The following is a 23,528-nucleotide window of genomic DNA, read 5'->3' as shown; positions in this document are numbered from 1 at the left end:
CATCCATTTTAAGTGTACAACTCAGTGACTGACAGTAAATTTATCAGATTGTGCTGTCACCATAATCCAGTTTCAGAGCATTTTCAGCGCCCCAGGAGGATGCCCCAGGACTCTTTACAGTCAATCCCCATGCCCAGCTCCCGACGACCAGTCATCTGCCTCCTGTTTCTAGAGATTCGCATTTCTGGAAATGTCGTATAAATGAAATCATAAATATGCAGTCTTTGCGTCTGGCTTACTAAACTTTATGTGACGTTTTCGAGGTTCATCTAAGTTGTAGCTTGTATCAGTATTTCATTTTTTAATTGTGGAATAGCGTCCCGTTGTATGTACGTACCACGTGTTGTCTCTCCAGTCTTCAGTTTCATGGGCACCTGAGTTGTTTATACCTTTTGCCTGTTAGGAATAATGCTACCGTGAACACTTACATACAGGTCTTTGTGGGACATATGTTTTCATTTCTTTTGGCATAGGACCTAGGAGTGGAATTACTGGGTGTATGGTAACTTTAAGAAACTGCTGAACTGTTTTCTAAAGTGTCCATACTATTTTACATTTTCACCAGCAGTGTGCAGGGGTTACTGTTTCTTCCCATTTTTACCAATGCTTACTATTTTTTAAAATTATAGCTATCCTGCTGGGTGTGAAGTGGCTTTTTGTTGTGGTTTTGATTTGTTTCCCTGATGACTAATGATGTTGAGCATCTTTTCATGTGCTTATTAATGATTTCTATGTCTTCTTTGATGAAATGTCTACTGAAATCATTTGCCCACTTTTAAATTGGGTGTTTGTCTTCTTTTTTGAGGGGGGATAGTGTTTACCTTTTTATTGTTGAGTGTGTATTCGGGAGTTCTTAGAGTATTCTGGATACAAGGCCTTTATCAGATGTGTAATTTGCAAATATTTTCTTCCCATTCTGTGGCCTGTCTTTCCATTTTCTTAGTGGTGTATTTTGAAGCAAAAAAGTTTTGCATTTCAATGAAGTACAGTTTATCAATTCTTTTCCTGTTTAGAATGTTCTTTTGGTGTCACATCTAAGAAATCTTTGCCTAACCTAATGTCTTGAAGCTTTTCTGTTATTTATTTCTAAAGATACTACAATGTTAGCTCATATTCATGTCTCGAATCCATTTTTATTTAAATTTTGTTTGTAGTGTGAGCTGAGGGTCTAAGTTCATTTCTTTATATGTGGATATCCAGTTGTTTCAGCCCTGCATATTGAAAAAAATTCCTATTGAGTTGCCGTGGCACCTTTGTTGAAAATCACTTGACTGTAAATTTAAGGGTTTCTTTCTGGACTCTCTGTTCTGTTTGTTGATCTCTATGTCCTTATGGTAGTACTACACTGAATATTTTTTAAAGCAAGGCGGTCATATGTAGTCTTGTGAAGAGATAATCACGTGACTTAGAATGCTAAATATTTGCTACAGTGACATATTTTAAGGTAGTGTCTAGCATCTACTCATTTATTTGAGTTTGTGGCATGTAGCATATGCAGAAGCATCATTTTAGTTCCTTGAAATTGCAATACTTTTCTTACTTTCAGCCTTCTGACATGCTTATTCCCTGGACATACAATAACACCTGTCCAGCTCTTTATCCCCTATCTCAGTGCCCTTTTTTGCTCTTTACCATTACCTGTCCTGTAGGATCAAAATGTGATACTGATTGCTGCCTCATAGTAGCTTTGGTGATGTCATTTTACTTCCCCAGGCCTTAATTTTCTCATCTGTGAAGTGGAAGAATTGAATTTGATCTCATTACTTTTCTAAACTCAGTCATTAATATTTTCCCTGGTGAATAATTCCAAGTTGTGTGTAAATTCCTGTCTTTTCACTGGTAAAAAATAATTGTTGTGTTTAGCAGAGAATTTAATGAGGTTGTGGGTTTGGTGGGGGGAAGTGGGGCGTTATCAGGGGATCGAAGCAGCTCTTTTTGGAAAACTACTCCTGGCAAACATTTTATCATATTTGTAGGTGTATATGACATATGAACCCATCACTGTGTGTAACTGGGTGATTAGGGGATAGGCATAGGCTCACACATGTTTTTGTGAGTAGTAAGGAAAGAAAGTACATTTTCTATTACAAAGAAATCACCATTTTAATGAACTTGCCAAGAAGAAGAATGGTCCTCACTGAGGAAATCCTTGAAGCTTTGCATATGGCTAACTCTCTACTTGATTGATAGTTAAAAGTGCAGGTCCCACTGGCAGGCTCCCTTCAACATTTTCCATCCTTTAAGTGTTTTTTTTTTCCTTTGGCATTTGAATGCTTTTATTTTCTTCATAAAATATTCATAGTTTGGGGGGATGGGAGGCTTTTTCACAGCTGAAGTTATTTCAAGGTTCTCTCCCGCAAAGAATTGGCTTTCTGTTCCTTGCAGCTTTCAGTTGCCACATTGGCTGCTTTATTTCTACTTAGTAATTTGGAACATATTTTCATTAAATCATTGATTTTGGGCTTTGTAAAGATCTGAGGGAAATTAGTATAGACAGTCACATATATGGATAATATTTTGTCTGGAAATTTCTAAGCATAATAAAATAAAAAGATAAAAAAATCTAAGAGGTTGACGTTTTGGATGAAGATAGCAGGAGCCTGAGAATCAGCAGATCAGTGCTAGAAAATGCACATCTTTCAATAAATTTAATAAACACCTATTACTGTATTTTCTGTTACTGTTACTGTATTTTCTGAGTTTAGGATTAAATGGCAGTTTCTTTCATGAACTTTTACATCTGGTTTTGAGGATTTGGGTATCTATTATTTTTTCCCTGGTTACATTTACAAAATTTTCTGATTTTACAAAACTTTGCTGATATCTGGTATTCTACCTTATTAACGTCAGACTTAGGAATAAATCTGCGATTGCTTCACATGTATGGTAAAGCTTTTAATGTATGCATCAAAGGTGTTTTCCTCCCCTCTTCTTTCCTTCTCTTTCCTTCTAGGAAAGCAAGTGTTACTGTTGTAGGTATGTTTTCATCTTTTGCATGTGTACACTAGATTACTCAGCCAAAGTGGTTTTTCAGTTTCGCTTTGCATGAAGGTATACTTTTTCTCTCTTTTTAATTTTTATTTTTTGAATATTTTATTTATTCCTTTGACAGAAAGTAAATACAAGTAGGAGGAGCAGCAGGCAGAGGGAGAGGGAGAAGCAGACTCCCCACTGAGCAGGGAGCCTGATGCGGGCTGGATGCGGGCTGATCCCAGGACCAGGGGATCATGACCTGAGCTGAAGACAGATGCTTAACTGACTGAGCCACCCAGCGCCCCTTTCTCTTTTTTAAGTTGATTAGAGCATGCTGGATAAAATATTTGAATCCATTTTAAAATCACGAATGGAAAAAAAAATAAAATAAAATCATGAATGCACTGGAACTATTGTAAGAGGAGATATTTTACTAAATTCACCAGGTGAATGCTTAATACACCCAAGGCAGTGTGTTTAGATGCTCTGGGAGGTAAAAGTATGAATCAGACATAAACTTGGTAGAATGAAGCTAGATTAGTATCACCTACTGTTAAAGGAAGAGTCATGAACACATAGAAGAGATTTTTCAGCAGAAACCAAATAAGGAAAGATGAGTGAGCTAGTGTCATTTTTTTTCTTTTTTTGAGAGAGTGGCAGCTAAGGGAAAACCCGAGGCATGACTCTGCCTGCCTCCTTCTAGAAGCCATGTGTGTGCGTAGGCAAATATTGAGATTTCTTTCTGAACCTCCAAATCTCGAGTGAAGTGAAGTGGGTGGGTACTCTTAGTTTTGCCTTCTCTTGACTGCGGGTCAGTGGATGGGACTTCTGGAAAGAGAGGGGAAAGAGCTGGAAAAGTGACTAATCACAGCTGATGCCCTGATACGGTGGAGAGGAAAGGCCCAGGCCTCCATGCTGAACTGCAGGAACAAACTGGAGTTTGGGGAGTGCCTCCGAGACCACTGATACTCCTCAAGACTTGTGAGAATACGCTCTGCTACAGAATTGTTTATATCCTTTTGGTATCTCACATTTTAAAATAACATATTTATATAACCTCTTGTTGACTTTTCTGTTTTAGTCATCATCTGCTGCCTTCTCCTTCTAGCACCTTTTCTCCTCCTTCACCCTCTCAGTACAGTTGGTAGAATTTGGGTTAGATCAGTATTTAGTGTTTATATTATTCTTATGGCTATGTAAGCCATATAGTAAATTATTTACTTTTCCTACTTGCACGGATTTTTGTTGGCCCTGGAGTGCATAATCAGCTTGTTTCTTTTCAATGTACTTGCCCCTGAAGCAACTGTAGACTGCCTCAGTTTTCCAATGTTCCTCTTGAAATTCTGACACAGGTATTTGTTTCATCTGTTTGAAGAAATGTAGAGTGATTGTCTTCCATGCCTGATACATAGTTCTTATCATGGCATCTCTCTTCTCTGTCATCCAACGATTCTTTTCTTCTTCCATGTTGGAACTCCTTTATCCTGTGCCTTCTCTTTTTTGGTTTACTCTCTTGCTTTGGTAGAACACATCCTTGAGTAGCTTTTTTGGAGAAGGTACATAGAGCTCAATATAAGCCCCTGAATGTCTAAGAATGCCTTCAATTGAACCATGAAGCTGGATACTCATTTGGGTATTAAACCATCGGTTGGAAATCAGTTTCCTTCAGAATTTTCATGACATTGCTTCAGTGAATTCTAGCTTTCAGTGGTGTATTAAAAGTTTAAAACTGTCTGGACTCTTGATCCTTTGGATGTGGCCTGCCCTCCTCTTCCATCCCCTGCTGGACATTTGTAGAATCTTCTAACTCCTGTATTTTGAAATTTCATATGCACTTTGCCATGGGTCTGTTTTCTTCCATTGTTCTGGGTACTCAGTGGGCTCTTCTAGTTTAGAAAGCCCTAGTCTTCATTTCTGGGTAGTTTTCTTAGACTATGTGATTTTTTTCCCTGCTATTTTCTCTCTTTTTGTGGAATTTTATTTGGATATTATCCTGCTTTTTTAAAAGATCTCCGTAGGTTGGGTGCCTGGGTGGCACACTCTTGGTTTGGCTCAGGTCATGATCTCAGGGTCGTGGGATTGAGCCCCATATTGGGCTCTATGCTCAGCGTGGCATCTGCTTGGGACTCACTCTCCTTCTCCCTCTGCTTCTCCCCTCTGCACTCACATGTGCATGCCCTCTCTCTCTTTCTCTCTCCTCCCCTCCCTACTAGATAAGTAAATAAATCTGTAAAAAAAAGATCTCCTTAGATTATCTTTGAATCTTTCTATTAAGCTTTCCCTTTCTACTATTCATGTTTTTTTTAAAAAAGATTTATTTATTTATTTATTTATTTGATAGAGACAGAGATCACAAGTAGGCAGAGAGGCAGGCAGAGAGAGGGGGAAGCGGGCTTCCCACTGAGCAGAGAGCCCAATGTGTGGTGGGGCTCAATCCCAGGACCCTGAAACCATGCCTTGAGCCAAAGACAGTGGCTTAACCCACTGAACCACCCAGGTACTCCTCTGATATCATGTTTTTAATTTTCAGATTCTCTTTTTAATTATTTTACTATTTTTCTTATTTTCAGCAACATCTTGAGTATTTCATCTTTGCAAATAACATCTCTTATCTCTTACTGAGGATTTCCATGATAACTTTGAGAAATTTCACTCCTTACTCCCATCCCATTAGCGATCTTCTTAGTAAATAAAATAAAGCTTTGTGGGGGTAGAGCTTTTTTTACTGTTGTTTTTTTTTCACTGATATTTTCACAGTACCTCACAATGCTTGATACATAGTAAATGTTTAAGTAGTTCTAGAATATAAACAGAATGATCATTATGATGATGCTAATATACATTGAAGAATTTTCCCCTATTAGGATCTAATCTGTATCTTTGAGATTAACCTTTTTTTTCCTATTGTACTATTTTAGAAATTTTTATGTAGATATCTGATAATACTTCATCATCTGTTTCTGTGTAAGAAAGGGCATAAAAAACCGATTGGAATATATGGATAAATGGGTAGGACTTGCCATCTGTGGGTTTCGTAGTGGAATGATCTGATTTGGTCATCTTGTTGGAGATCTCTTGATGTTGGTATCTATATCTTCCTTCTTGGCTGGTCCATTTCCCTGGAGCACTTCTTTTAACCTCTGGATACAAAAGTCTGGGAGCAGAGAGGAAGAGGGATGGCAGTCTCACCATCCAGAATGTATACATATACTAGATCCCCCTGTTTTCAATATGGCCCCCTGCCTTCATCTGGACCTGGTGTCCTCCCTGGAGAAGAAGGATACTTCTAGCCTTTTGCTGGAGTGGGAAGCATGATGAAAATGTGTAGAATGTGAGAGAAAAATCTTAGGATCTAACTGCTCCTAAAGGGCTTCAATTAATTTTTTTTCCAACATGGGGATGGATCATGGTCCTATAGTTCTTATGTTAGTTCAAAGAGATATTTGTTGGACACTTAAGATATTCTGAGTTATCCAGGTGGAGTAGGGTTAGGGCATGGACACTGCAGGCAGAGGGGACCACACGAGCAGGGATCCTGAAGCCCAAACCTGCATGAGGTGTAGCTGGAACCTGACCTTCAAGGGTATGGTCAAGGTATGCCCTTTTAAAGGGTAGGAAATAGGATTCACGATTAGTTCATTTTCTTTACTTCTTATTGCTTTCTTCATTTTATTGCTTTCTTCATCCTTACTTTCAGAGGAGTTTGATGTCCTCAGTTCTTGAGAACTGGGGGGTTTCTTTGGTACACCTTGGTTATTGTCTGTTTTCTCTACTGCTCATTTAGCTATCAGCCACTCATCTATTTTCCCAGAGAAAATTTAAACAGTTCTTTTCACTATTACGTTAATGAGGTAAGAGTGAGTTTAGTTGCAAGTATTCAAACTAGTATCTAGACTCAAAAGTCTTGCTATAGGACATTTAATAAAATTCAGGACAGCAGAAACTGGGAATCCTATACGTATCAAGCCAAGCTTTTAGTTTCAAGTGATCCCAGGTTGATAAGCACCTTTGAGTTTCTGGAGGACAGTAGAGGAGGAACCCACTTTGCACACAGGGCCCAGTTCCTACAGGTGAAGTTCCAAGGGATGTGCATTTGGAGTCAGACAGAGGTCATCAAGCACTCTAGGAAATGGAACACAAGGAGACAGAGCTAGCAGGAGCAACAAAAGCATAGTAAATACGAAGCCCTTAGATTGTAGGATTATCGACACAGATTATTACATAAATATGTTCAATAAATTGAAAGAAAAGGAGACAGAAAAAATAAGTATGTAGCCAAGAAATTATAAAAATGAAAAAAATTTTGAAAACAGATCAAATAGAACTAGAAAGGAAACAGTCATTAAAATAAACTTGAGGACTGGATTAACAGGACATTAAGCACAGTTGATGAGGGAATTGGTTAATGTAACAGTAGATCTTAGAAAATTATCCGGAAACCAACACAGTTGAGACAAAGAACCCCAGAAGGAGAGGTAACAGAAAATGGCAGAAAGACAGTATTTGGAGAATCACTCAGAATTTCCCAAGGTGAACAGGATGCCACATGATTCAGAAACTCTAGTGAAGCTCAGTAGGTTATGAAAGAAAAAGAGGATGAAGAAATAGGCAGACTCAGTGTCAAGTTCGGTACTGCAGAACACTGCAAAGAGATTTCAAAAGCAACCAGAGAGAAGACAGACTACTTAATGAGAAAACAATGGTTCTGTAGACACATGACTTCTCGCCAGCAATAATGGAAGCCAGAAGACAGCGAAATATTATTTTTAACGTGCTGTGAGAAAATAGCTGTCCATCTAGAATCTATACCCAGTGAACTACTCTTTGAAGAATAAGGGTAAAATAAAGACTTTTCAGTCACACAAACTGACTAAGCTGGTCCTAACAGCCTAACCATGAAGGAAGTTCTAAAGGATAAACTTCAGACAAAAGGTAATATCGTTAGTAAAAGAGGTTGTAATGGAAACTAGGAAGACTTTAAAACTGAATGAGAACATATCAAAACCTGTGACACCTGGAAGACCATTTGTAACACTAAATGCTTACATTAGAAAAGAAGAAATGCAATCAGTTAAGCAAGTAATTTAAGCTACGAAAAGAATAGGATAAGCCCAAAGAGAGAAAATACAAGGAGATGAACAGGCATTAATGAAACACAAAGCAAGCAGACAATACAGAGGATCAGGAAAGCTGGCTTTTTGAAAAGAGTAATAAAATGGGAAAATGTCAGGTAAGCTCAATGAAGGGAAACTACAGTGATGATACAAACAGCATTATTAGCAGTAGGAAACAAAAGTTATGTGCACGGAGATTAAGATGAGTAGAGGAGGGCATGGGAAGGTCTTTATGTCAATAAATATGGACATTTAGACAATAAATGTCTAGAAAAATATCATTTACCAAAACTGACCTAAGAATTAGAAAGTCTAAATAATCCTGTAATAGTTAAAGAAATGAAGTCATTAAAAATCTTGTTTCAAGCAAAACTCCAGGCCCAGATACATCTGCTGTCAAGTTCTACCTGACATTGAGCAGTAGCCACCTGTGCCGGAGTATAGATGGGGAACGCTCTCCAGCTGAATCAAACCTACCAGATACCATATGTGAAAGGAAACCCACTTATCAGTCTCACTTACGAATATAGTTGGCAAAAATCCTAAACAGGGTATTAGCCAACTAAATCTAGCGGGTATAAAAACCTGACCAGGCTGGAATTATCCTAGGTTAGCAAGGGTGTTTGAATACTTAAGAATTTATAATCTAACTTATCATTTTAACTAATTGTAAGGGGAAAATACTATCATCTCAGTGGGTGGACATGCAGCTTTGGCTAAAATGCCTCAACAGGTTATTAAAAAAAATCTCAAAATAATGGTAGGTGGGAATTTTCATAATCCCTTAAAGGGTTTCTATACTAACCTACAGCAAATATCACAGTTAATGTTGAAATAAGGAGAGCCTTCCCTTTGAGATCAAGAGACAATAACAATGCCCATATGATTATTATAAGTCAACTTTACAGTAGATTTTCTAGCCAGGTAAGTAAGATAAAAAACAAAAATAGATAAAGATACTGAAAAGAAGAAACCAAATTGTTGTGAATATTCATAGGTGATGGGATTTTATCCAAAAGTATATTCAGAAACACCCTCATATCATCTTTTACAAAAATAAGGCATTTTTTAAATTAAAAAAATAGTAAAAATGAAATGAATCAGACATGCATCTGGAGGCAGATCTAAGCAGGGAGAGTGAGACATATGACTCAATTGATTGGTTTCCTGTCTCTCAGGGATCACTGTCTTTTGCTGCCAAATTTCCTAGTGTCTTGAAAACTGTTGTTTTATACATTTTGGTCTTGTGTCTAAAAACTGTGATTTCATATAAAAACCGTGTTTGTTTTCAGCTGTTTCAAATAGGAGGGTAAATCTCATCTTTGTTATTCCCTCTTGCTAGAAGCAGAAGTTTGGTTAATTAAATGGCTTATCAATTCTTAGTCTTCTTTGTGTTAATAAGTCCTCTTTTGTTAAAAACACACTTTGTTCTGGTGCAAGGCCTTTGCTTTAAAAGCATATGTAGTTTAAAAAAATTTTTGTTTTTAAAGAAACCGGTAATTTAAAGGCCCAATCCTGAGGACTTTGGAGTACAGAATGGCCCCGAGATGGATAATTTCAGAGGCTTTTGTTTTTCTGCTGCTATATGCTTTGTTATCGAAGGCTGTTAAGGTCTCACCACCTCTGGAGTTTTGACCCACTGATGTGTTTCATAAATTTTAATGAAAGACAGATCGAGAGAAGTCACTGATGGGCCCACATGGTTGTACCAGATCCATGCACTGGCTCAGAATGCAAATCTCTATGAAATTACTCTTCAGTTACCTTGGTGGAAAGCCCCAGACTTCATCTTCTGGCTCGTCTGATCTAGCTAGGTCAGATCAAAAGTGATTTGCAAAAACTTTCATGTTCTTGGCACATTTCTATGACTTATTTTTAAGTCACAGAAAATTGTCCAAATATTAGCACACATATTACAGAATCACTAGTAAACTAGGTATGGTTAAATAGAGCATGGTGTGCTTTTTAAGGTCTTTGTAAAGAATATGGTTTAACTTGCCAGCGTGTGATAATAAACTTACTTCTTGTGTGTGATCATGAGCTTTATTTATAATTCACTAGCAGATGTTTATTTTCATTTAGTTACAACTCAGACATTCTTGGCTTAATTCAAATTTTCTCTGTATCTCACAAAATTAAAAAAAATTTAGACTGAGACTTTTGTTCAAAACATCCTTTAAATGGGGCCAGATTATTATAGGAACAGATTTTATTTCTGCTAATAAGGATCAGGGAGAAAAAAGGAAATTGAGATCTTTGAAGTGTCCCTCAACATCATTTAGTTCCATCTCTTTCAGCCTCCCTGCTGTTGTCAGACCCAGTAGCTTACAGGGCAGCAGAGCTGACTGTGGGGACTCTGGCTCCCTTCGTTTCTGTAGCTCACTTGCTGAACTAATGAGTAGTGTAATGGCCAAGAGAGAGGGAGACATATTAGAGAAACTAAAGGGCCTAGATTATTTGAAACTAAACAAGTAACATCAGAATAATGAGGGATTGACTTCCTTTCCCATGCTGGGTTCCAGTCCTTTGATCAGAGGGTGTCTTTTCCTTACTGTTTTATACTGTCTTAATCAAAACAACCTATATAAATAATTGGATTTGGGGTAGGTAGGATGAAAATGAAAAAGTGATTAGAAATATCATGTACTCCTTTTTTTTTAAATTAAGCCTTCAGATGGAATTTAATAACCTAATAAACATGTTAATTGCAATTGGTATTCCTAGTTAAATGTTAAGGGCAATTGGTATTCCTAGTTAAAAAGTGGAAAGGGTATTTTGTTTTGTTCTTGGTAATTCTGTTTTTTAAAAAAATATTTATTTATTTGAGAGGTGGGGAGGGGCAAAGGGAGAGGGGGAGAGACCATCTCAAGCAGACCCCACCCTGAGTGCAGCACCCGATGTGTTTTTGGTAATTCTTAACAGTATGTGTTTTTCTTTTCAGCTACTAAGTCAGGATTGTTACCTCCACCACCTGCGCTCCCTCCAAGACCTTGTCCATCACAGGTAGGAAACAGAAGTTGATTTCTGTGAACTGTTGGGTATCCTACCACTGTGCTTTCTTTGCAAGGGTTGGTAGCCACAGAACTGGCCGGTCACATTCCCAAGATGACGTCTGGACAGAGAGTATAAAGAGTAGCTGCATTTCTTCTTATCTGTCCAGTCCCCCAACCTCATGTGGAAAAGGGAAAGTTTCCTCAATAAGCAATCAAACCAATGCATACTGGTTCCCCTTTGGCCATCAAGGGTTGCATGTTGTTTTCAGATAGAGAAAGAAGAAGAATGGGTGACTCTTCAGTTGGGGGATGGGGGACATGGTTTTTCTATATAGTGTGTACAGTTTGGGTGTGTATATTGTCATCAGTATTTTAGGAGCTGTGTTAATTCTTCATAATTAATGGTTGTCACCATGGTGTTCGTGCTGTGGTTTGGGCCTACAGTGCTTTCTTTATCTTTAGGTTGGTATTTTCTTTGGAACAATAAGCTGAAACAGCAGGACTTAGGAGAATGTGTCACCAAAATCTGTTCCACTTGTGAATTAATTCTGCCTCATTTATATGTGCTACTATGGTCTTATTCATCAACACTCCTTGTAGAGTTGGAAATGAGAAGCAAGCTGCAAACTGCCGAGTGTGTAAAGGGCACTACAGATCCTTCCTTTCATTCATTGCTGCTGAAGAGACTTTCTGTCTTTAAAGGCCCTCTAACTTTCAGCAGAAAATGTTGGGAAATTCTCTGTTAACAGTCCTAGTTTCTACCTTATTGGTCTAGATGCTTCAGAACATACTTTTCCATATGGCACATCTTAGGACTTGCTGAGTCACTGAAACCATTTTGGGCATTTGCTTGTCCTTCTTTTAGAGAATTAGACCATCTTTAGCATTCACTCAACCTTGAGGTACAGATTCAGTGAGTACTGCTTTCCTTCCTCTGTTTGAAGGGCAAGGAAAAGCCCTGTTCTTCCTGACTCACATATAAGCGAGTGAGAGCCCCTTTTCTAATACTCCAGGATTGGCTTTAAAAGTTGTGGATTAATCAGTCAACAAGTATTTATTGAGTCCCTGTTGTTTATCTAATGGCAAGCTTTAGTTTCATCCTAAGCTTTTCCCTGTTTATAATTTCTGCTCATTTAAATTACTAGCTCTGTTTCTTGAGCATCTGCAGTAGACCAGGTGTGGTGCTAATTGCTTTCAGTGCATTATTTAATCTTCACAAAAATCCTATGAAGTAGGTGTTAATATCCTTTATTTTCTTACAGGTGAGGAAATTGAAGCATACAGGGGTTAAACAGGTCAGCCAAAGTGACATAGCTAGTAAATAGGTAGAGCCAGCTTCCCAGATGAGGTCCATCTCCTAAAGGTCGCTGCCCTCCCCATCCCTGGAGCTGAAGGGTCTGTGTAGACAGTAAGACAGTGATCTGCTGCTCTGGCAGGTGAAGCTTTCACCACGTGCCGCCTGTGGAGGACCTAGATGAGACCAAACTCCTGACTGGCACCAACAGCAGGCCTGGGCTTTGTAACAACAAAATTGTGGGCATTCTGGAGGTAGTTGCCTACTAGCTACTGGTTTTAAACTAGGGCTTGGGAGCCACCTGGATGAATGCATGAAGACCCGTCTGAAAGGGCTTTTGTGATCAACCTCCTTATCTTCTCCTATACAAGTAACAGGAGTGACTTCCTGCTTGTGAAATGCATTGCTGCTATCAGCAGTCCTCATCCGACCTGCTTGAGGTGGCCTTCCTGCCTGCTTCGGGTCTTAGTGACCAAGGATGTGATAGGGGGCTGGGAATTCTCAAGTCACCGTTAATGAATGAGGCTGCTTCTTCATCTGCTAGATTTCCCATCACAATGTAAACAGTGAGCGGAGTGCTCAGCCCAAGCCTCCACCTCAGCGGCCTAACTTTCGAGATTTCTGACTGCAGAAACAGGTGTGTAACAAAGGCAGGCAGAAAACCCCTTCATCACTTCCCTTCCCTTCCTCTCTTTTCCTCCACTGTAAGTGGGACACACACATTCAACAGAGGAAATCCTGGGAGCTGAATAGGTGACTGTATTTAGTCCTTGTGCCATGTCCAATTCCTGATGGCCCTGGGAGAGGCTCACCTAACCATGTGGGCGGGGCGCCTGTGTATTCTAGTCTTTCTCAAACCGCTTGTGATACAACGGTCTTCTGGGAGAGATGAACAGGGTTCTGTGATAAGACAAATTCGCAGGCTGCCACCTCAGCACCCGCTTGTAGAGAGTCACAGTGCATTTGGGCTCATTAAAGGATTTGAAGTCCTACAGTAAAGAAACCTGGTCAATTTTGGTAAAGCTTCCAATTTCACTGTGTGTATGACCATTCACCTCTTTCTTTCTTTATACAAGATTTAACAATCCCCTGAGGGCTTGGTGGTTAGGGAACGTTATTCTCCACCAGCTTTAAAATACTGGTAAGAACATTTCCAAACTGCTTTCATCTCTTACCTCCTTTCTATTTATGGGATTAAAGTTAAATTTTTGTATCTTAGACCAGTAGTTTTCCCTAAAAGAGGTGACACTGAAAAAGGGAGTTTACCACACGTTAGCTTCGGATTTCTAGTTGTCATGTTTTTTTGTTTTTGTTTTTGTTTTTGTTTTTAATTTGCTTTTCTTTTCCTTCTGGCTTACTCTCTCATGAGGTCATTTTTACCACTTCACACAGCAAGCTTTATTACAGCATACTTAAGCACTTTGAGTTCTTCTTTTGCTCTGTTAAACATTTTCTTGAGTGTTCCTTGTTATATACAGGCAATCCATCTGACTTTGGAAAAAAATATATACACCCAAATGAGACTTAAACTATAGTACTTAGGGGAGAAACAAGGAAGGTTGGTATAATTTAAATCTTTAATTTGTCAGTAGCTGTGAGAAGAGATTAAGATAAAAGGCTTTGGATTTAAATTTTCCTTCTTTATTTTTTTTAAAAGATTTTTTCTTTATTTATCTGACAGAGATCACAAGTAGGCAGAGAGGCAGGCAGAGAGAGAGGAGGAAGCAGGCTCCCTGCAGAGCAGAGAGCCCAATGCGGGGCTCGATCCCAGGACCCTGGGATCATGACCGAAAGCCGAAAGCAGAGGCTTAACCCACTGAGCCACCCAGGTGCCCCAAATTTTCCTTCTTTAAAAAAATATTTATTTATTTGAGAGAGAGAGAGAGAGCTCAAGCATGGAGGGAAAGGCAGAATCCCCACTGAGCAGGGAGCCTGATGTGGGTCTCAGTCCCAGAATCCTGGGAATCATGACCTGAGCCAAAGGCAGACACTTAACTGACTGAGCCACCCCGGTACCCCTGGATTTAAAATTTTCATATTATTTAATTTGATAAATGGGTAAACGTTTAAGACTAGATTATAATAAACAAGAAGACATTCTGTTCCCTAAAAAGGAACAGCTGTGTAAAAAACTATGTGGCTAGTCAGTGATGTCCTTTGAGGTTTTAAGTATGTAAGAGAAAAGCACTTGTACATTTGCATATGTGTCCACAAAGGTATACAGAGCTCATTTCTACATACGCTAGAAGTATATCTCTACTTTTATCAAGTGAGAGAGATGAAGTATAGGTGTTCAGCATAAAATGCAGTTTAGCTGGCCCTTAATACTAAGCACTAGTATGATACGGACATATGGAGTAAATTATACAAATGGGGCCCTGGAGTAAGGAAAAGGAATAAATTCAAAGAAGCAAATCTTTTTATTTTTCATACTATAGGGAAAATCAAGAGGGACCAAGTGAATATATAAAGAATCAAATGGTTTGTGTTCCCTGTTTTTCTGAGGACAGGCTAGGGACCAGGGCATGGTATTTTGGCTCAGCTCCTAAGAAGTGACACATTTATTTATTAATTTTTTAAAAAAGGCTGATTTATAACACAGATGATAAAAAGCAGTTAGAGTTAACTATTTTATATGGAGCCGTGTTAACATGAGCGTTAAACTAGTAGCTCACTGTTGGTATGCGTATAAACTGAGGAAAATGCCGTCTGCAGAGCTGGTGCTCGTCCTGTATGTCAGTTCTCTAAGGGCCTGTTTGGTTCTCCAATAATTAAATCTCTTTAATAGTATTGATCTCATGCCAAATTTCTTAGGGCGATAATCTTTATTTAAAAAAGTTTTTTGGTACAAAGGATAATTTTTTCAGTTTTACATTAGCACCGCATTTGATGATTGGGGCTCCCTGTAGACTAATGTGCTCAGGATTTTCCTATTTATTCCACTAATTGCTTACCTTGGAACAGCAAGTGCTTCTCACTGGCAACACAGTGTGTACTAAAATAGCACTGTAGGATGAAAGTACTGTGGAAGAAGCATTTGATCAGTACTTTTAAGCTTAGACCAAGAGGGCTTCATGGAAGGGCTAAGGTGACCAGTGAAATGAGTTTTAAACAAGAGAATTTTTCTTTTCAGATGGCAAGGGGTTGAGAGCATTACCGTAGAGAAAAAGCAAATGCAAGGAGGCAGGCATGCAAGAGATCCCCATGTGTTCAAGGAGCTGTCTGAAATTTAGAAAGATAGATTTTAGGGGAGAAAGATTTAGTGTTCGGATATGGCAGCGAAGAGCCAGTGGCCTGCCCGCTTGAGGTCCATTGAGGCCCAGTGGTGCCAGAGCCTTGGGAGAGGAAGGGCCCCTTGATAGGAGAGTTCTGTCCAGGGAGCAGCCCCTGGCAGGAGAGCACAGAGCATCAGTTAGCTCATTGGTACTCAGATTGTGCCCGCAGGAATCATCTGGGGGAGAGCTTTAAACCTACTGAGGTCTGGGTCCCACCCCCAGAGATTTTGGTGTGGTGGGAGGTCCAGACATTGGGAGTTTTAAGAAGCTCCCCACATGATTCTGAAGTGTAGCTGGGATTGAGTAACACTGAATTAAGGCAAGAGAAGGAATGTTCAGAGATGAAGTTGAGAACCTATGGGATTTTCTGGCATTATGGGATTAATGGTATGCCAAGTTCTCTCTCTCTCTCTCTTTTTTTTTTTTTTAAGATTTTATTTATTTGAGAAGGACAGAGGAGAGACAGAACACAAGCAGGGGAGGAGTAGAGGAAGAGAGAGAAGCAGGCTCCCCACTGAGCAGGGAGCCCAATGCAGTGCTTGATCCCAGGACCCTGGGATCATGACCTCAGCCGAAGGCAGGCACTTAACGACTGAGCCACCCAGGTGCCCCATGCCCTGAGTTCTTTAAGTGCGCAGTAGAAGTCTTTGTTGAATTGGTGAGGGTGGGAGGCATCAAGTCAGGTGAGGGGACGTACCCATATGCTGTGGAGACAAGAACGCTGATCCTGCTGGATGGTCTTGGGAGTCTCCGTCTTCTTGGTATGGCTGACTCCAGCAGGGTTAGAGGCCTTGATGGGATGGTCTTCCTGGAAGGACTAGCCACTGTGTAACTCAGGTCCTGTAGGTACTGTTTTGAAGGATGAGCCAGGAACCCAAGATGACCTTGAGAGGAAATCATAGTCCATGCAGCAAGTCTTTCTTTCCTTTTTTAAAAAAATTAATCCTTTTTTTAATTAAAATTTTTTAAATTAACATTTTTAATTTTTAATTTTTAAATTTCCTTTTTAAAAAATTAACATATAAAGTACTACTTGTTTCAGCAACACAGCGAGTCTTTCATCTAACTTTGTCATCTGGCTAGAATGGGGTTCCTCAGGCACTATTGAACCCAGTAGGAATATCCTGGACTTGCTGTTCATTTCAAAGCCAAATTTCTTAGACACGGCTTTTTATTTTTTATTTTTTTTAAAGATTTTATTCATTTATTTGACAGACAGAGATCACAAGTAGGCGGAGAGGCAGGCAGAGAGAGAGGAGGAAGCAGGCTCTCTGCTCAGCAGGGAGCTCGATCGATCGAGCCGATGCGGGGCTCCATCCCAGGACTCTGGGATCATGACCTGAGCCGAAGGCAGAGGCTTTAATCCACTGAGCCACCCAGCCGCCCCACGGCTTTTTAAATAAGATCCTACCCTCTTGTTGTTTGGAAGGCATGACAGGCTCACTTCAATTCAAATGGCAGTTTGTAGGTCCTGAGCTACTTATAAAATACTTGACACTATGCTTTCCTAGAAAATGTTCTTAATATCCTGTCATTTCAGGTATTCTTTCTGTAAGTTAATGTATAGTTGGCAATACAAAATCATAAATTCTCCTGGAAGACATTAAGAGTTTTAGAGCTCATACATACTTGTTCTTTTTCTCTTGGTCTTTGTGGCGGGGGGCATTACTGGTGATTGTGTAAGTTTCTCACAGGGTTAATAGATTTTTAAAATGTAAATTTGATTAAAGTTTAACATGCATACCCAATCCATTTTAAACACATACTAAATCATTTTAATAGAGTAAAATGAAGAACTATCTCATTTAAATATCTGTAAGAAAACATTCTTTAAGTATAAACGGTATGGAAATGTCACCACTTTTTACATTTCATGGCTTTTCTCTTGATCAAATTAAAACTCAGTGGGCATACATCAGATATCATGAGAGCTTTTGCTATAATATATGCAAATGATCTCATGTACATTAGTCATCGAATCACCTTAATATATTGGCTGTGTAGATAAGGCATATTTTTGAACTTTCAAAGCTGTGTACAATATCCTAATTTTCATTCGTCAGTATGTAAGTTTAGTATATGTCAAAAGGTATTTTTCTATGTATTTGAAACTTTTTAATTATTCTGAAGAGAATTTACAAACCTATCACCTAGGGTGCCACCTTTGCTTTCTTCCAGAGTGTTACCCTGTTCTGTCTTACAGTGCACGCTGTAGATTAGCTGAAAATAACAGTATGTTAATGGGTATTTCTGCAATTAAGGAAAGAAGATCTAGGCCCAGGATCTGTCTTCAACAGTGATGATGAAAAAACATACTGCTGAAAGCTGCAGAGCACGATATGAATGTGTCTGTGCTCTTGTTCTTAGCTCTACTACTCTGTAGCTTTGTGGGAAGTAAGGAGATTAGTCTCACAGACCTACTGCTTCTTCTATAAAATGTGAAGATTAGATAGATCCTCCTACTACCTTAAGGTCTCTGATTCTGTGTTGTATTCCTCTGTCCAAGAAAAATATTCTTGCAAATATAGTAGAAACATCATAAAACACAATTGAGGACAAGATGATTTAGACTAATTTCTCCCTGCTTCCCCCACTGCTAAGTACAACCAAAAGCCCTGGATGTAATAAACAGAAAGAGGACTCTGAAAGATGTAAATAGGAAAGTGGATTGGCTAAGTCCTTAGGACTTGAGTAATGGCATGGCAGTGAATTCCCTGAGTTCTTAAAAAAAAAAAAATCTCGCATATATCCTGGACTGAGTGCTGGAGGAACCTGCATCCTAGAACTGCCAACAGATACAGAAAAAAAAAAAAGCCCTTGAGAAAAGTCTACTCTCTAGCCAGAGGACTGGGAAAAGGGTAGACAAGCTAGACAGAAACCTTTTTGACGATACCCGTACTACCCCAGCCAAATACTACCGAAGTCTCTCCCTCTGGTATCATCAGAGGGCAGTCTGGGAGTTGGTCTCTTGTCCCTCACCTGGTGGCAGCGGACAGACTGGAGTGGCAGTTTCCTAGCTGGCAAACGTGGTTTTAGCAGAGACCGAAGGGATCTCCTAACCCTGATCTGGTGGCAATAGGTGGCCTGGGGAGACACTTTATACCCTGACAGACAGTATCACTGGAGACAGACATTTCCCAATAAGCAAATACTCAAGGAGTTTGTCACTGGTAGACCTGCCCCATAACAAATACTAAAGGGAGTTCTCTAGACTGAAATGAAGGGGCACTAGGCAGTAGCTTGAAGCCATAACACGAAATGAAGAATGGTGAAGGTAGCCACATTGGTCAATCTCAAAGCCAGTAGTGTTGATTTGTGACTCTTCTCTTTTCTATATGACCTAAAAGGAAAATACTTATAATCACAAGTCTATATTAATGAGCACATATATGTGAGGATATAATTTGTGACAATAATAATACAATAATAATATAAAGGGCAGCAGGGCTATAAAGGAGTAGGGTTTTTGTATACTCTTGACACTAAGTTGGTATTAATTCAAAATTGATTGTTATAAAGTTAAGATGTTAACCAATCCTTAGGGTAACTACTAAGAAAAAAAACCTAAAAAGTATAAAGAATATGAAAATGAGAGGGTAACAAAAATGGTATACTAGAAAAAAATCAGTTAATCAAAAAAAAAGAGAAGTGTTGGGAGGACTGAGGAACTGAACAAGTAAGTGTAAGACATAGAAGACGAAGAGCAAATGGCAGAAGTAGATCTTTCCTTATACGTAATTACTTTAAATGGATAAATATCTTCAATTAATTGGCAGAAACAGATGGATTTAAAAAATAATCCAACTATATGCTTGTCTACAAGAGACTCCATTTTGATCCAATGTTAAAAATAGGTTGAAAATGGAAGCATGGAAAAAGATATTTTACACAAATAGTAAATAGTAACCAAAAGAGAGCCCGGGTAGCTTTAATCACATCAGACTAAATAGACTTAAAGACAAAAGTTGTTACAACACAAAGAAGGGCATTATATATTGATAAAAGGGTTATTCCATTAAGATGGTAAAAATTTATAAAAATATACACACCTATCAACAGAGCCCCATGATGTATGAAGTAAAAACCAATAGAATTGAAGACAAATTCTACGATAACTCACTTTTAGTAATGGATCGAAACAACCGGACAGGAGAGCAGTAAGGAAATAAAAGATGTGAATGAATAGAACACTCTAAATCCCCAGACCTGAGTGACATCTGTAGAACACTCTAGTCTTCTCTTGTGCACATGGGACATTCCCCCAGGACAGACCACATGTTAGGCCACAAAACAAGTCTCAATAAATTTAAAAAGATTGGAATTCTACAAAGTGACCACACTGGAATGACACTACAAATCCATAATGGATGTAACACCGGAAGATTCACTAACATGTGGAAATTAGGCAGCATACTCTTAAAAAACTAGTGGGTCAAAGAAGAAATTACAAATGAAATTAGAAAGTGCCTTGAGATGAATGAAAGGGAAAACATACCAAAACATTTGAGATACAGGGATAATAGTACTAACAGAACTCGGGGGGAAATTTATACCTATAAGCACTTATATTTTAAAAAAAAAGGATCCAAAATCAATAAGCAAACATTATACCATGAGAAATTAGAAGAGCAAGCTAAACCCAAAAGCAGCAGAAGGAAGGTAATGATGTAGAGTTGAGATAAATGATACAGTGAGTAGGAAAACAATAGCAAAATCATTGAAACTAAAAATTGGTTTTTGTATCCTCTGATTAAAAATAAAAGCTTTATTTTAAACTAAAATCAGATTCTGATAAATTTCTCTCTCCCTCTAGATAATGTTGTTTTGCATTTATCAGGTCGGATATTGCAGTAGAATAAGTCTGTTTTGTATATGATTTTCCCCCCTGTGTTGGTTTTGGCAGTACTTTTTCCTGTGCGTTCCCTAGGTGTAGGATTGGCTTATAGATGACTCACATTGCTCCTCTGAGCTCCAGGTTTGTGTAACATGAAGACAGGTGTGGTTTAGACCAACCTCTGCTGATTGAATCTTGAGAGTTCTGAGTCCTCTCACATAAGGATTTATTAAAGGAACTTGAAAGCTGTTCTCAAACAGTTGGCATTGAATGAGAAATTAAAAAGACAGAGAAAAGTGCTGTAGTGGTAAGTTCAGGGAGAAGACAGAGATATAGTGAGGAAATACTGGCATTGTAATAGTGGAGGGAAGTTTAAGGATGACTCCCTGCTGTTTCAAAGAGCATGCGTAGTTTGGCCAGCTATCAGCAAATGCCGTGGAACGTGTCCAAAGAACTGTTGAAAAGAAAGGAAAGTTTTATGATGACATATTATTTTAGTAATATTAATAAAAATAAAATCAATACAGGCAGATGTCCAAGAAGGTACCCCTGGTTAAGGGTATTGTCTATCTGCCTAATAGGGTATCAGACATCTATTAAAATGGTAATATGGAAAGTAGTGGAAAAGAAGGATAACAGCTGAATACAGAAATGTTTCCTGATTGTACCACATAAAAATATTGAGTAGACCTTTGACTGTAAGGTGTTCTGCCTTCTCAGGGTAATCTGGAACGTCTGTGGAGCACAGTGATTGGCCCCTCTGCCGTGGTCGGATTTTGAATTCTTTTCTCGCGTTACTGGCCTGTGTTTCCTTCCCAGTGGACTTTTTTTTTTTTTAAAGACTTTATTTATTTATTTATTTATTTATTTGACATACAGATCACAAGTAGGCAGAGAGAGAGAGGAGGAAGCAGGCTCTCCGCAAAGCAGAGAGCCCGATGCAAGGCTTGATCCCAGCACCCCGGGATCATGACCTGAGCCAAAGGCAGAGGCTTTAACCCACTGAGCCACCCAGGCGCCCCCCCCCCCAGTGGACTTTTGAGGTTTTTAACTCCTCTGTGAATTTCCACTAACTCTTTTTAGGGGTCTCAAGGGGCCACTTAATTCATTTATAACTTACCTGTGTTATCTTATAACTTGTTTGTTATAAGTACATTCTCTCTTTCGGGGAGATTATATGAATGGTATGTATGTGATTTGGGGTCTCCGCAAAGGTCTCCAAATATTTCAGTCCAAAATGTCAAGTGTCTGATGTCAGGCATTTGGAGGTAAACTGCTAAGTAATTGGTAGTAGTTTAGCTAGCTCTTTTTGGTGGAGAGATTATGTAGTTTTTCCTTTAAAAGAGTTCCTTTTCCAATTAATGTTTAGGAAAAAGGGGGAAAATGCTCTCTGATAGGACAGTTAGAATTTTAAAAAGTCACTCAAAGCTACATCAGAATCAATTGACTCTTAGGAAGCTACTTTCAGACACCATGCTCTCAGAACTTGTGTGTCAGGTTGCATCATCATATAGTTAGGATAACCACGGCAGTTACAGGGTTCAAATACACTGTTTACTGAAGTCTATCGTGTAGTGATTTTTCTCTTTTTCTTTTTTTTCCATCTACTAGTTTTTTTTTCATCCATGTTCTCTGGATAGTAAACTCTTACTGCCCTTTCTCCTAAATGGAAACTTTGCAGAATTCCAGATAGAAGGTTATTTCCCTTTGGCATTGTGAATGTATTACCTCCTTGTCTTCCGGTGTTTATTGTTGTTGCTGAGAATTCTCTTTTTGGTTCCTTTGGATCAACTATTTTTTCTTTAGGGTAGCTTTTAAAATGTTATTTTTGATGTTCTATTTTAATTTCATTGCGATGTGTCTAAGCATAGATTTAAATTTATTTACTCCAGATGATGCTTGGTGTGCGTTTTCCATCTGGAAAACCATGTCTTCTAATTTGGAACATTCTTAGTCATATCTCTGCAGGTTTTGATTCTCTACTTACTCTGTTTTCAAAGTCCGATTAGCTATGTTTCTGTGTCTGTCAATACACCTTTTATTTCTAGTGATGGCTCTTTCAATCTTTTTATGCTGTGATCTCTCCCAGCCCTGATGAAACCTTTGTCTTCCAAATTAATCATTCTTTTGTGTAGCTATGTATGATTCCAGGTTTTATAGTCCATTCTTGTTTCTATCAATTTGTTCTTGTTTCACTTTTCCCAATTTCTGTTTCATACTTGTCTCTTTTTTTAAAAGAATACATTTTCTACTTTCTTTTTTTAAAAATTAATTTATTTATTTTCAGAAAAACAGTATTCATTATTTTTTCACCACACCCAGTGCTCCATGCAATCCGTGCCCTCTATAATACCCACCACCTGGTACCTCAACCTCCCACCCCCCCGCCACTTCAAACCCCTCAGATTGTTTTTCAGAGTCCCATAGTCTCTCATGATTTACCTCCCCTTCCAATTTACCCCAACTCCCTTCTCCTCTCTAACACCCCTTGTCCTCCATGATATTTGTTATGCTCCACAAATAAGTGAAACCATATGATAATTGACTCTCTCTGCTTGACTTCTTTCACTCAGCATAATCTCTTCCAGTCCCGTCCATGTTGCTACAAAAGTTGGGTATTCGTCCTTTCTGATGGAGGCATAATACTCCATAGTGTATATGGACCACATCTTCCTTATCCATTCGTCCATTGAAGGGCATCTTAGTTCTTTCCACAGTTTGGCGACCGTGGCCATTGCTGCTATAAACATTGGGGTACAGATGGCCCTTCTTTTCACGACATCTGTATCTTTGGGGTAAATACCCAGGAGTGCAATTGCAGGGTCATAGGGAAGTTCTATTTTTAACATTTTCTACTTTCAACTGGGAGAGGATTTAAACTTAATTATTTTGAAGTCAATTTCAATTTTCCTTTTTGTCAGAAGTAAACTCATCTCTCTCTCTCTCTCTCTCTAGTGTTCTTGTTAGTATTGAGTTTTTTCTTCATGCTTCTGGAAATTTGTTTAGCAGTCTTGTTTTGAATTGGAGTTTAAATTTTATTCTCAG

The 23,528-nt window shown here is 38.7% G+C and overlaps 1 protein-coding gene across 7 annotated transcripts in view; it reads left to right on the top strand.

Moving 5' to 3' along the window:
• REPS2 (RALBP1 associated Eps domain containing 2) overlaps positions 1 to 23,528 on the top strand; it is a 229,912-nt gene that overhangs the window by 149,201 nt on the left and 57,183 nt on the right. For all 7 annotated transcript variants that reach the window (XM_044234502.1, XM_044234497.1, XM_044234498.1 and 4 more), the window contains one exon: positions 11,029 to 11,090. In XM_044234502.1, the coding sequence (XP_044090437.1) occupies positions 11,029 to 11,090 (62 nt within the window). The remainder of the gene's footprint in view (positions 1 to 11,028; positions 11,091 to 23,528) is intronic.

This window comes from Neovison vison, chromosome X, assembly GCF_020171115.1.
Source record: "Neovison vison isolate M4711 chromosome X, ASM_NN_V1, whole genome shotgun sequence".
Lineage (NCBI taxonomy): Eukaryota > Metazoa > Chordata > Mammalia > Carnivora > Mustelidae > Neogale > Neogale vison.
The sequence above is the reverse complement of the archived record's forward strand: the minus strand, read 5'-3'. Positions and strand labels throughout refer to the sequence as shown.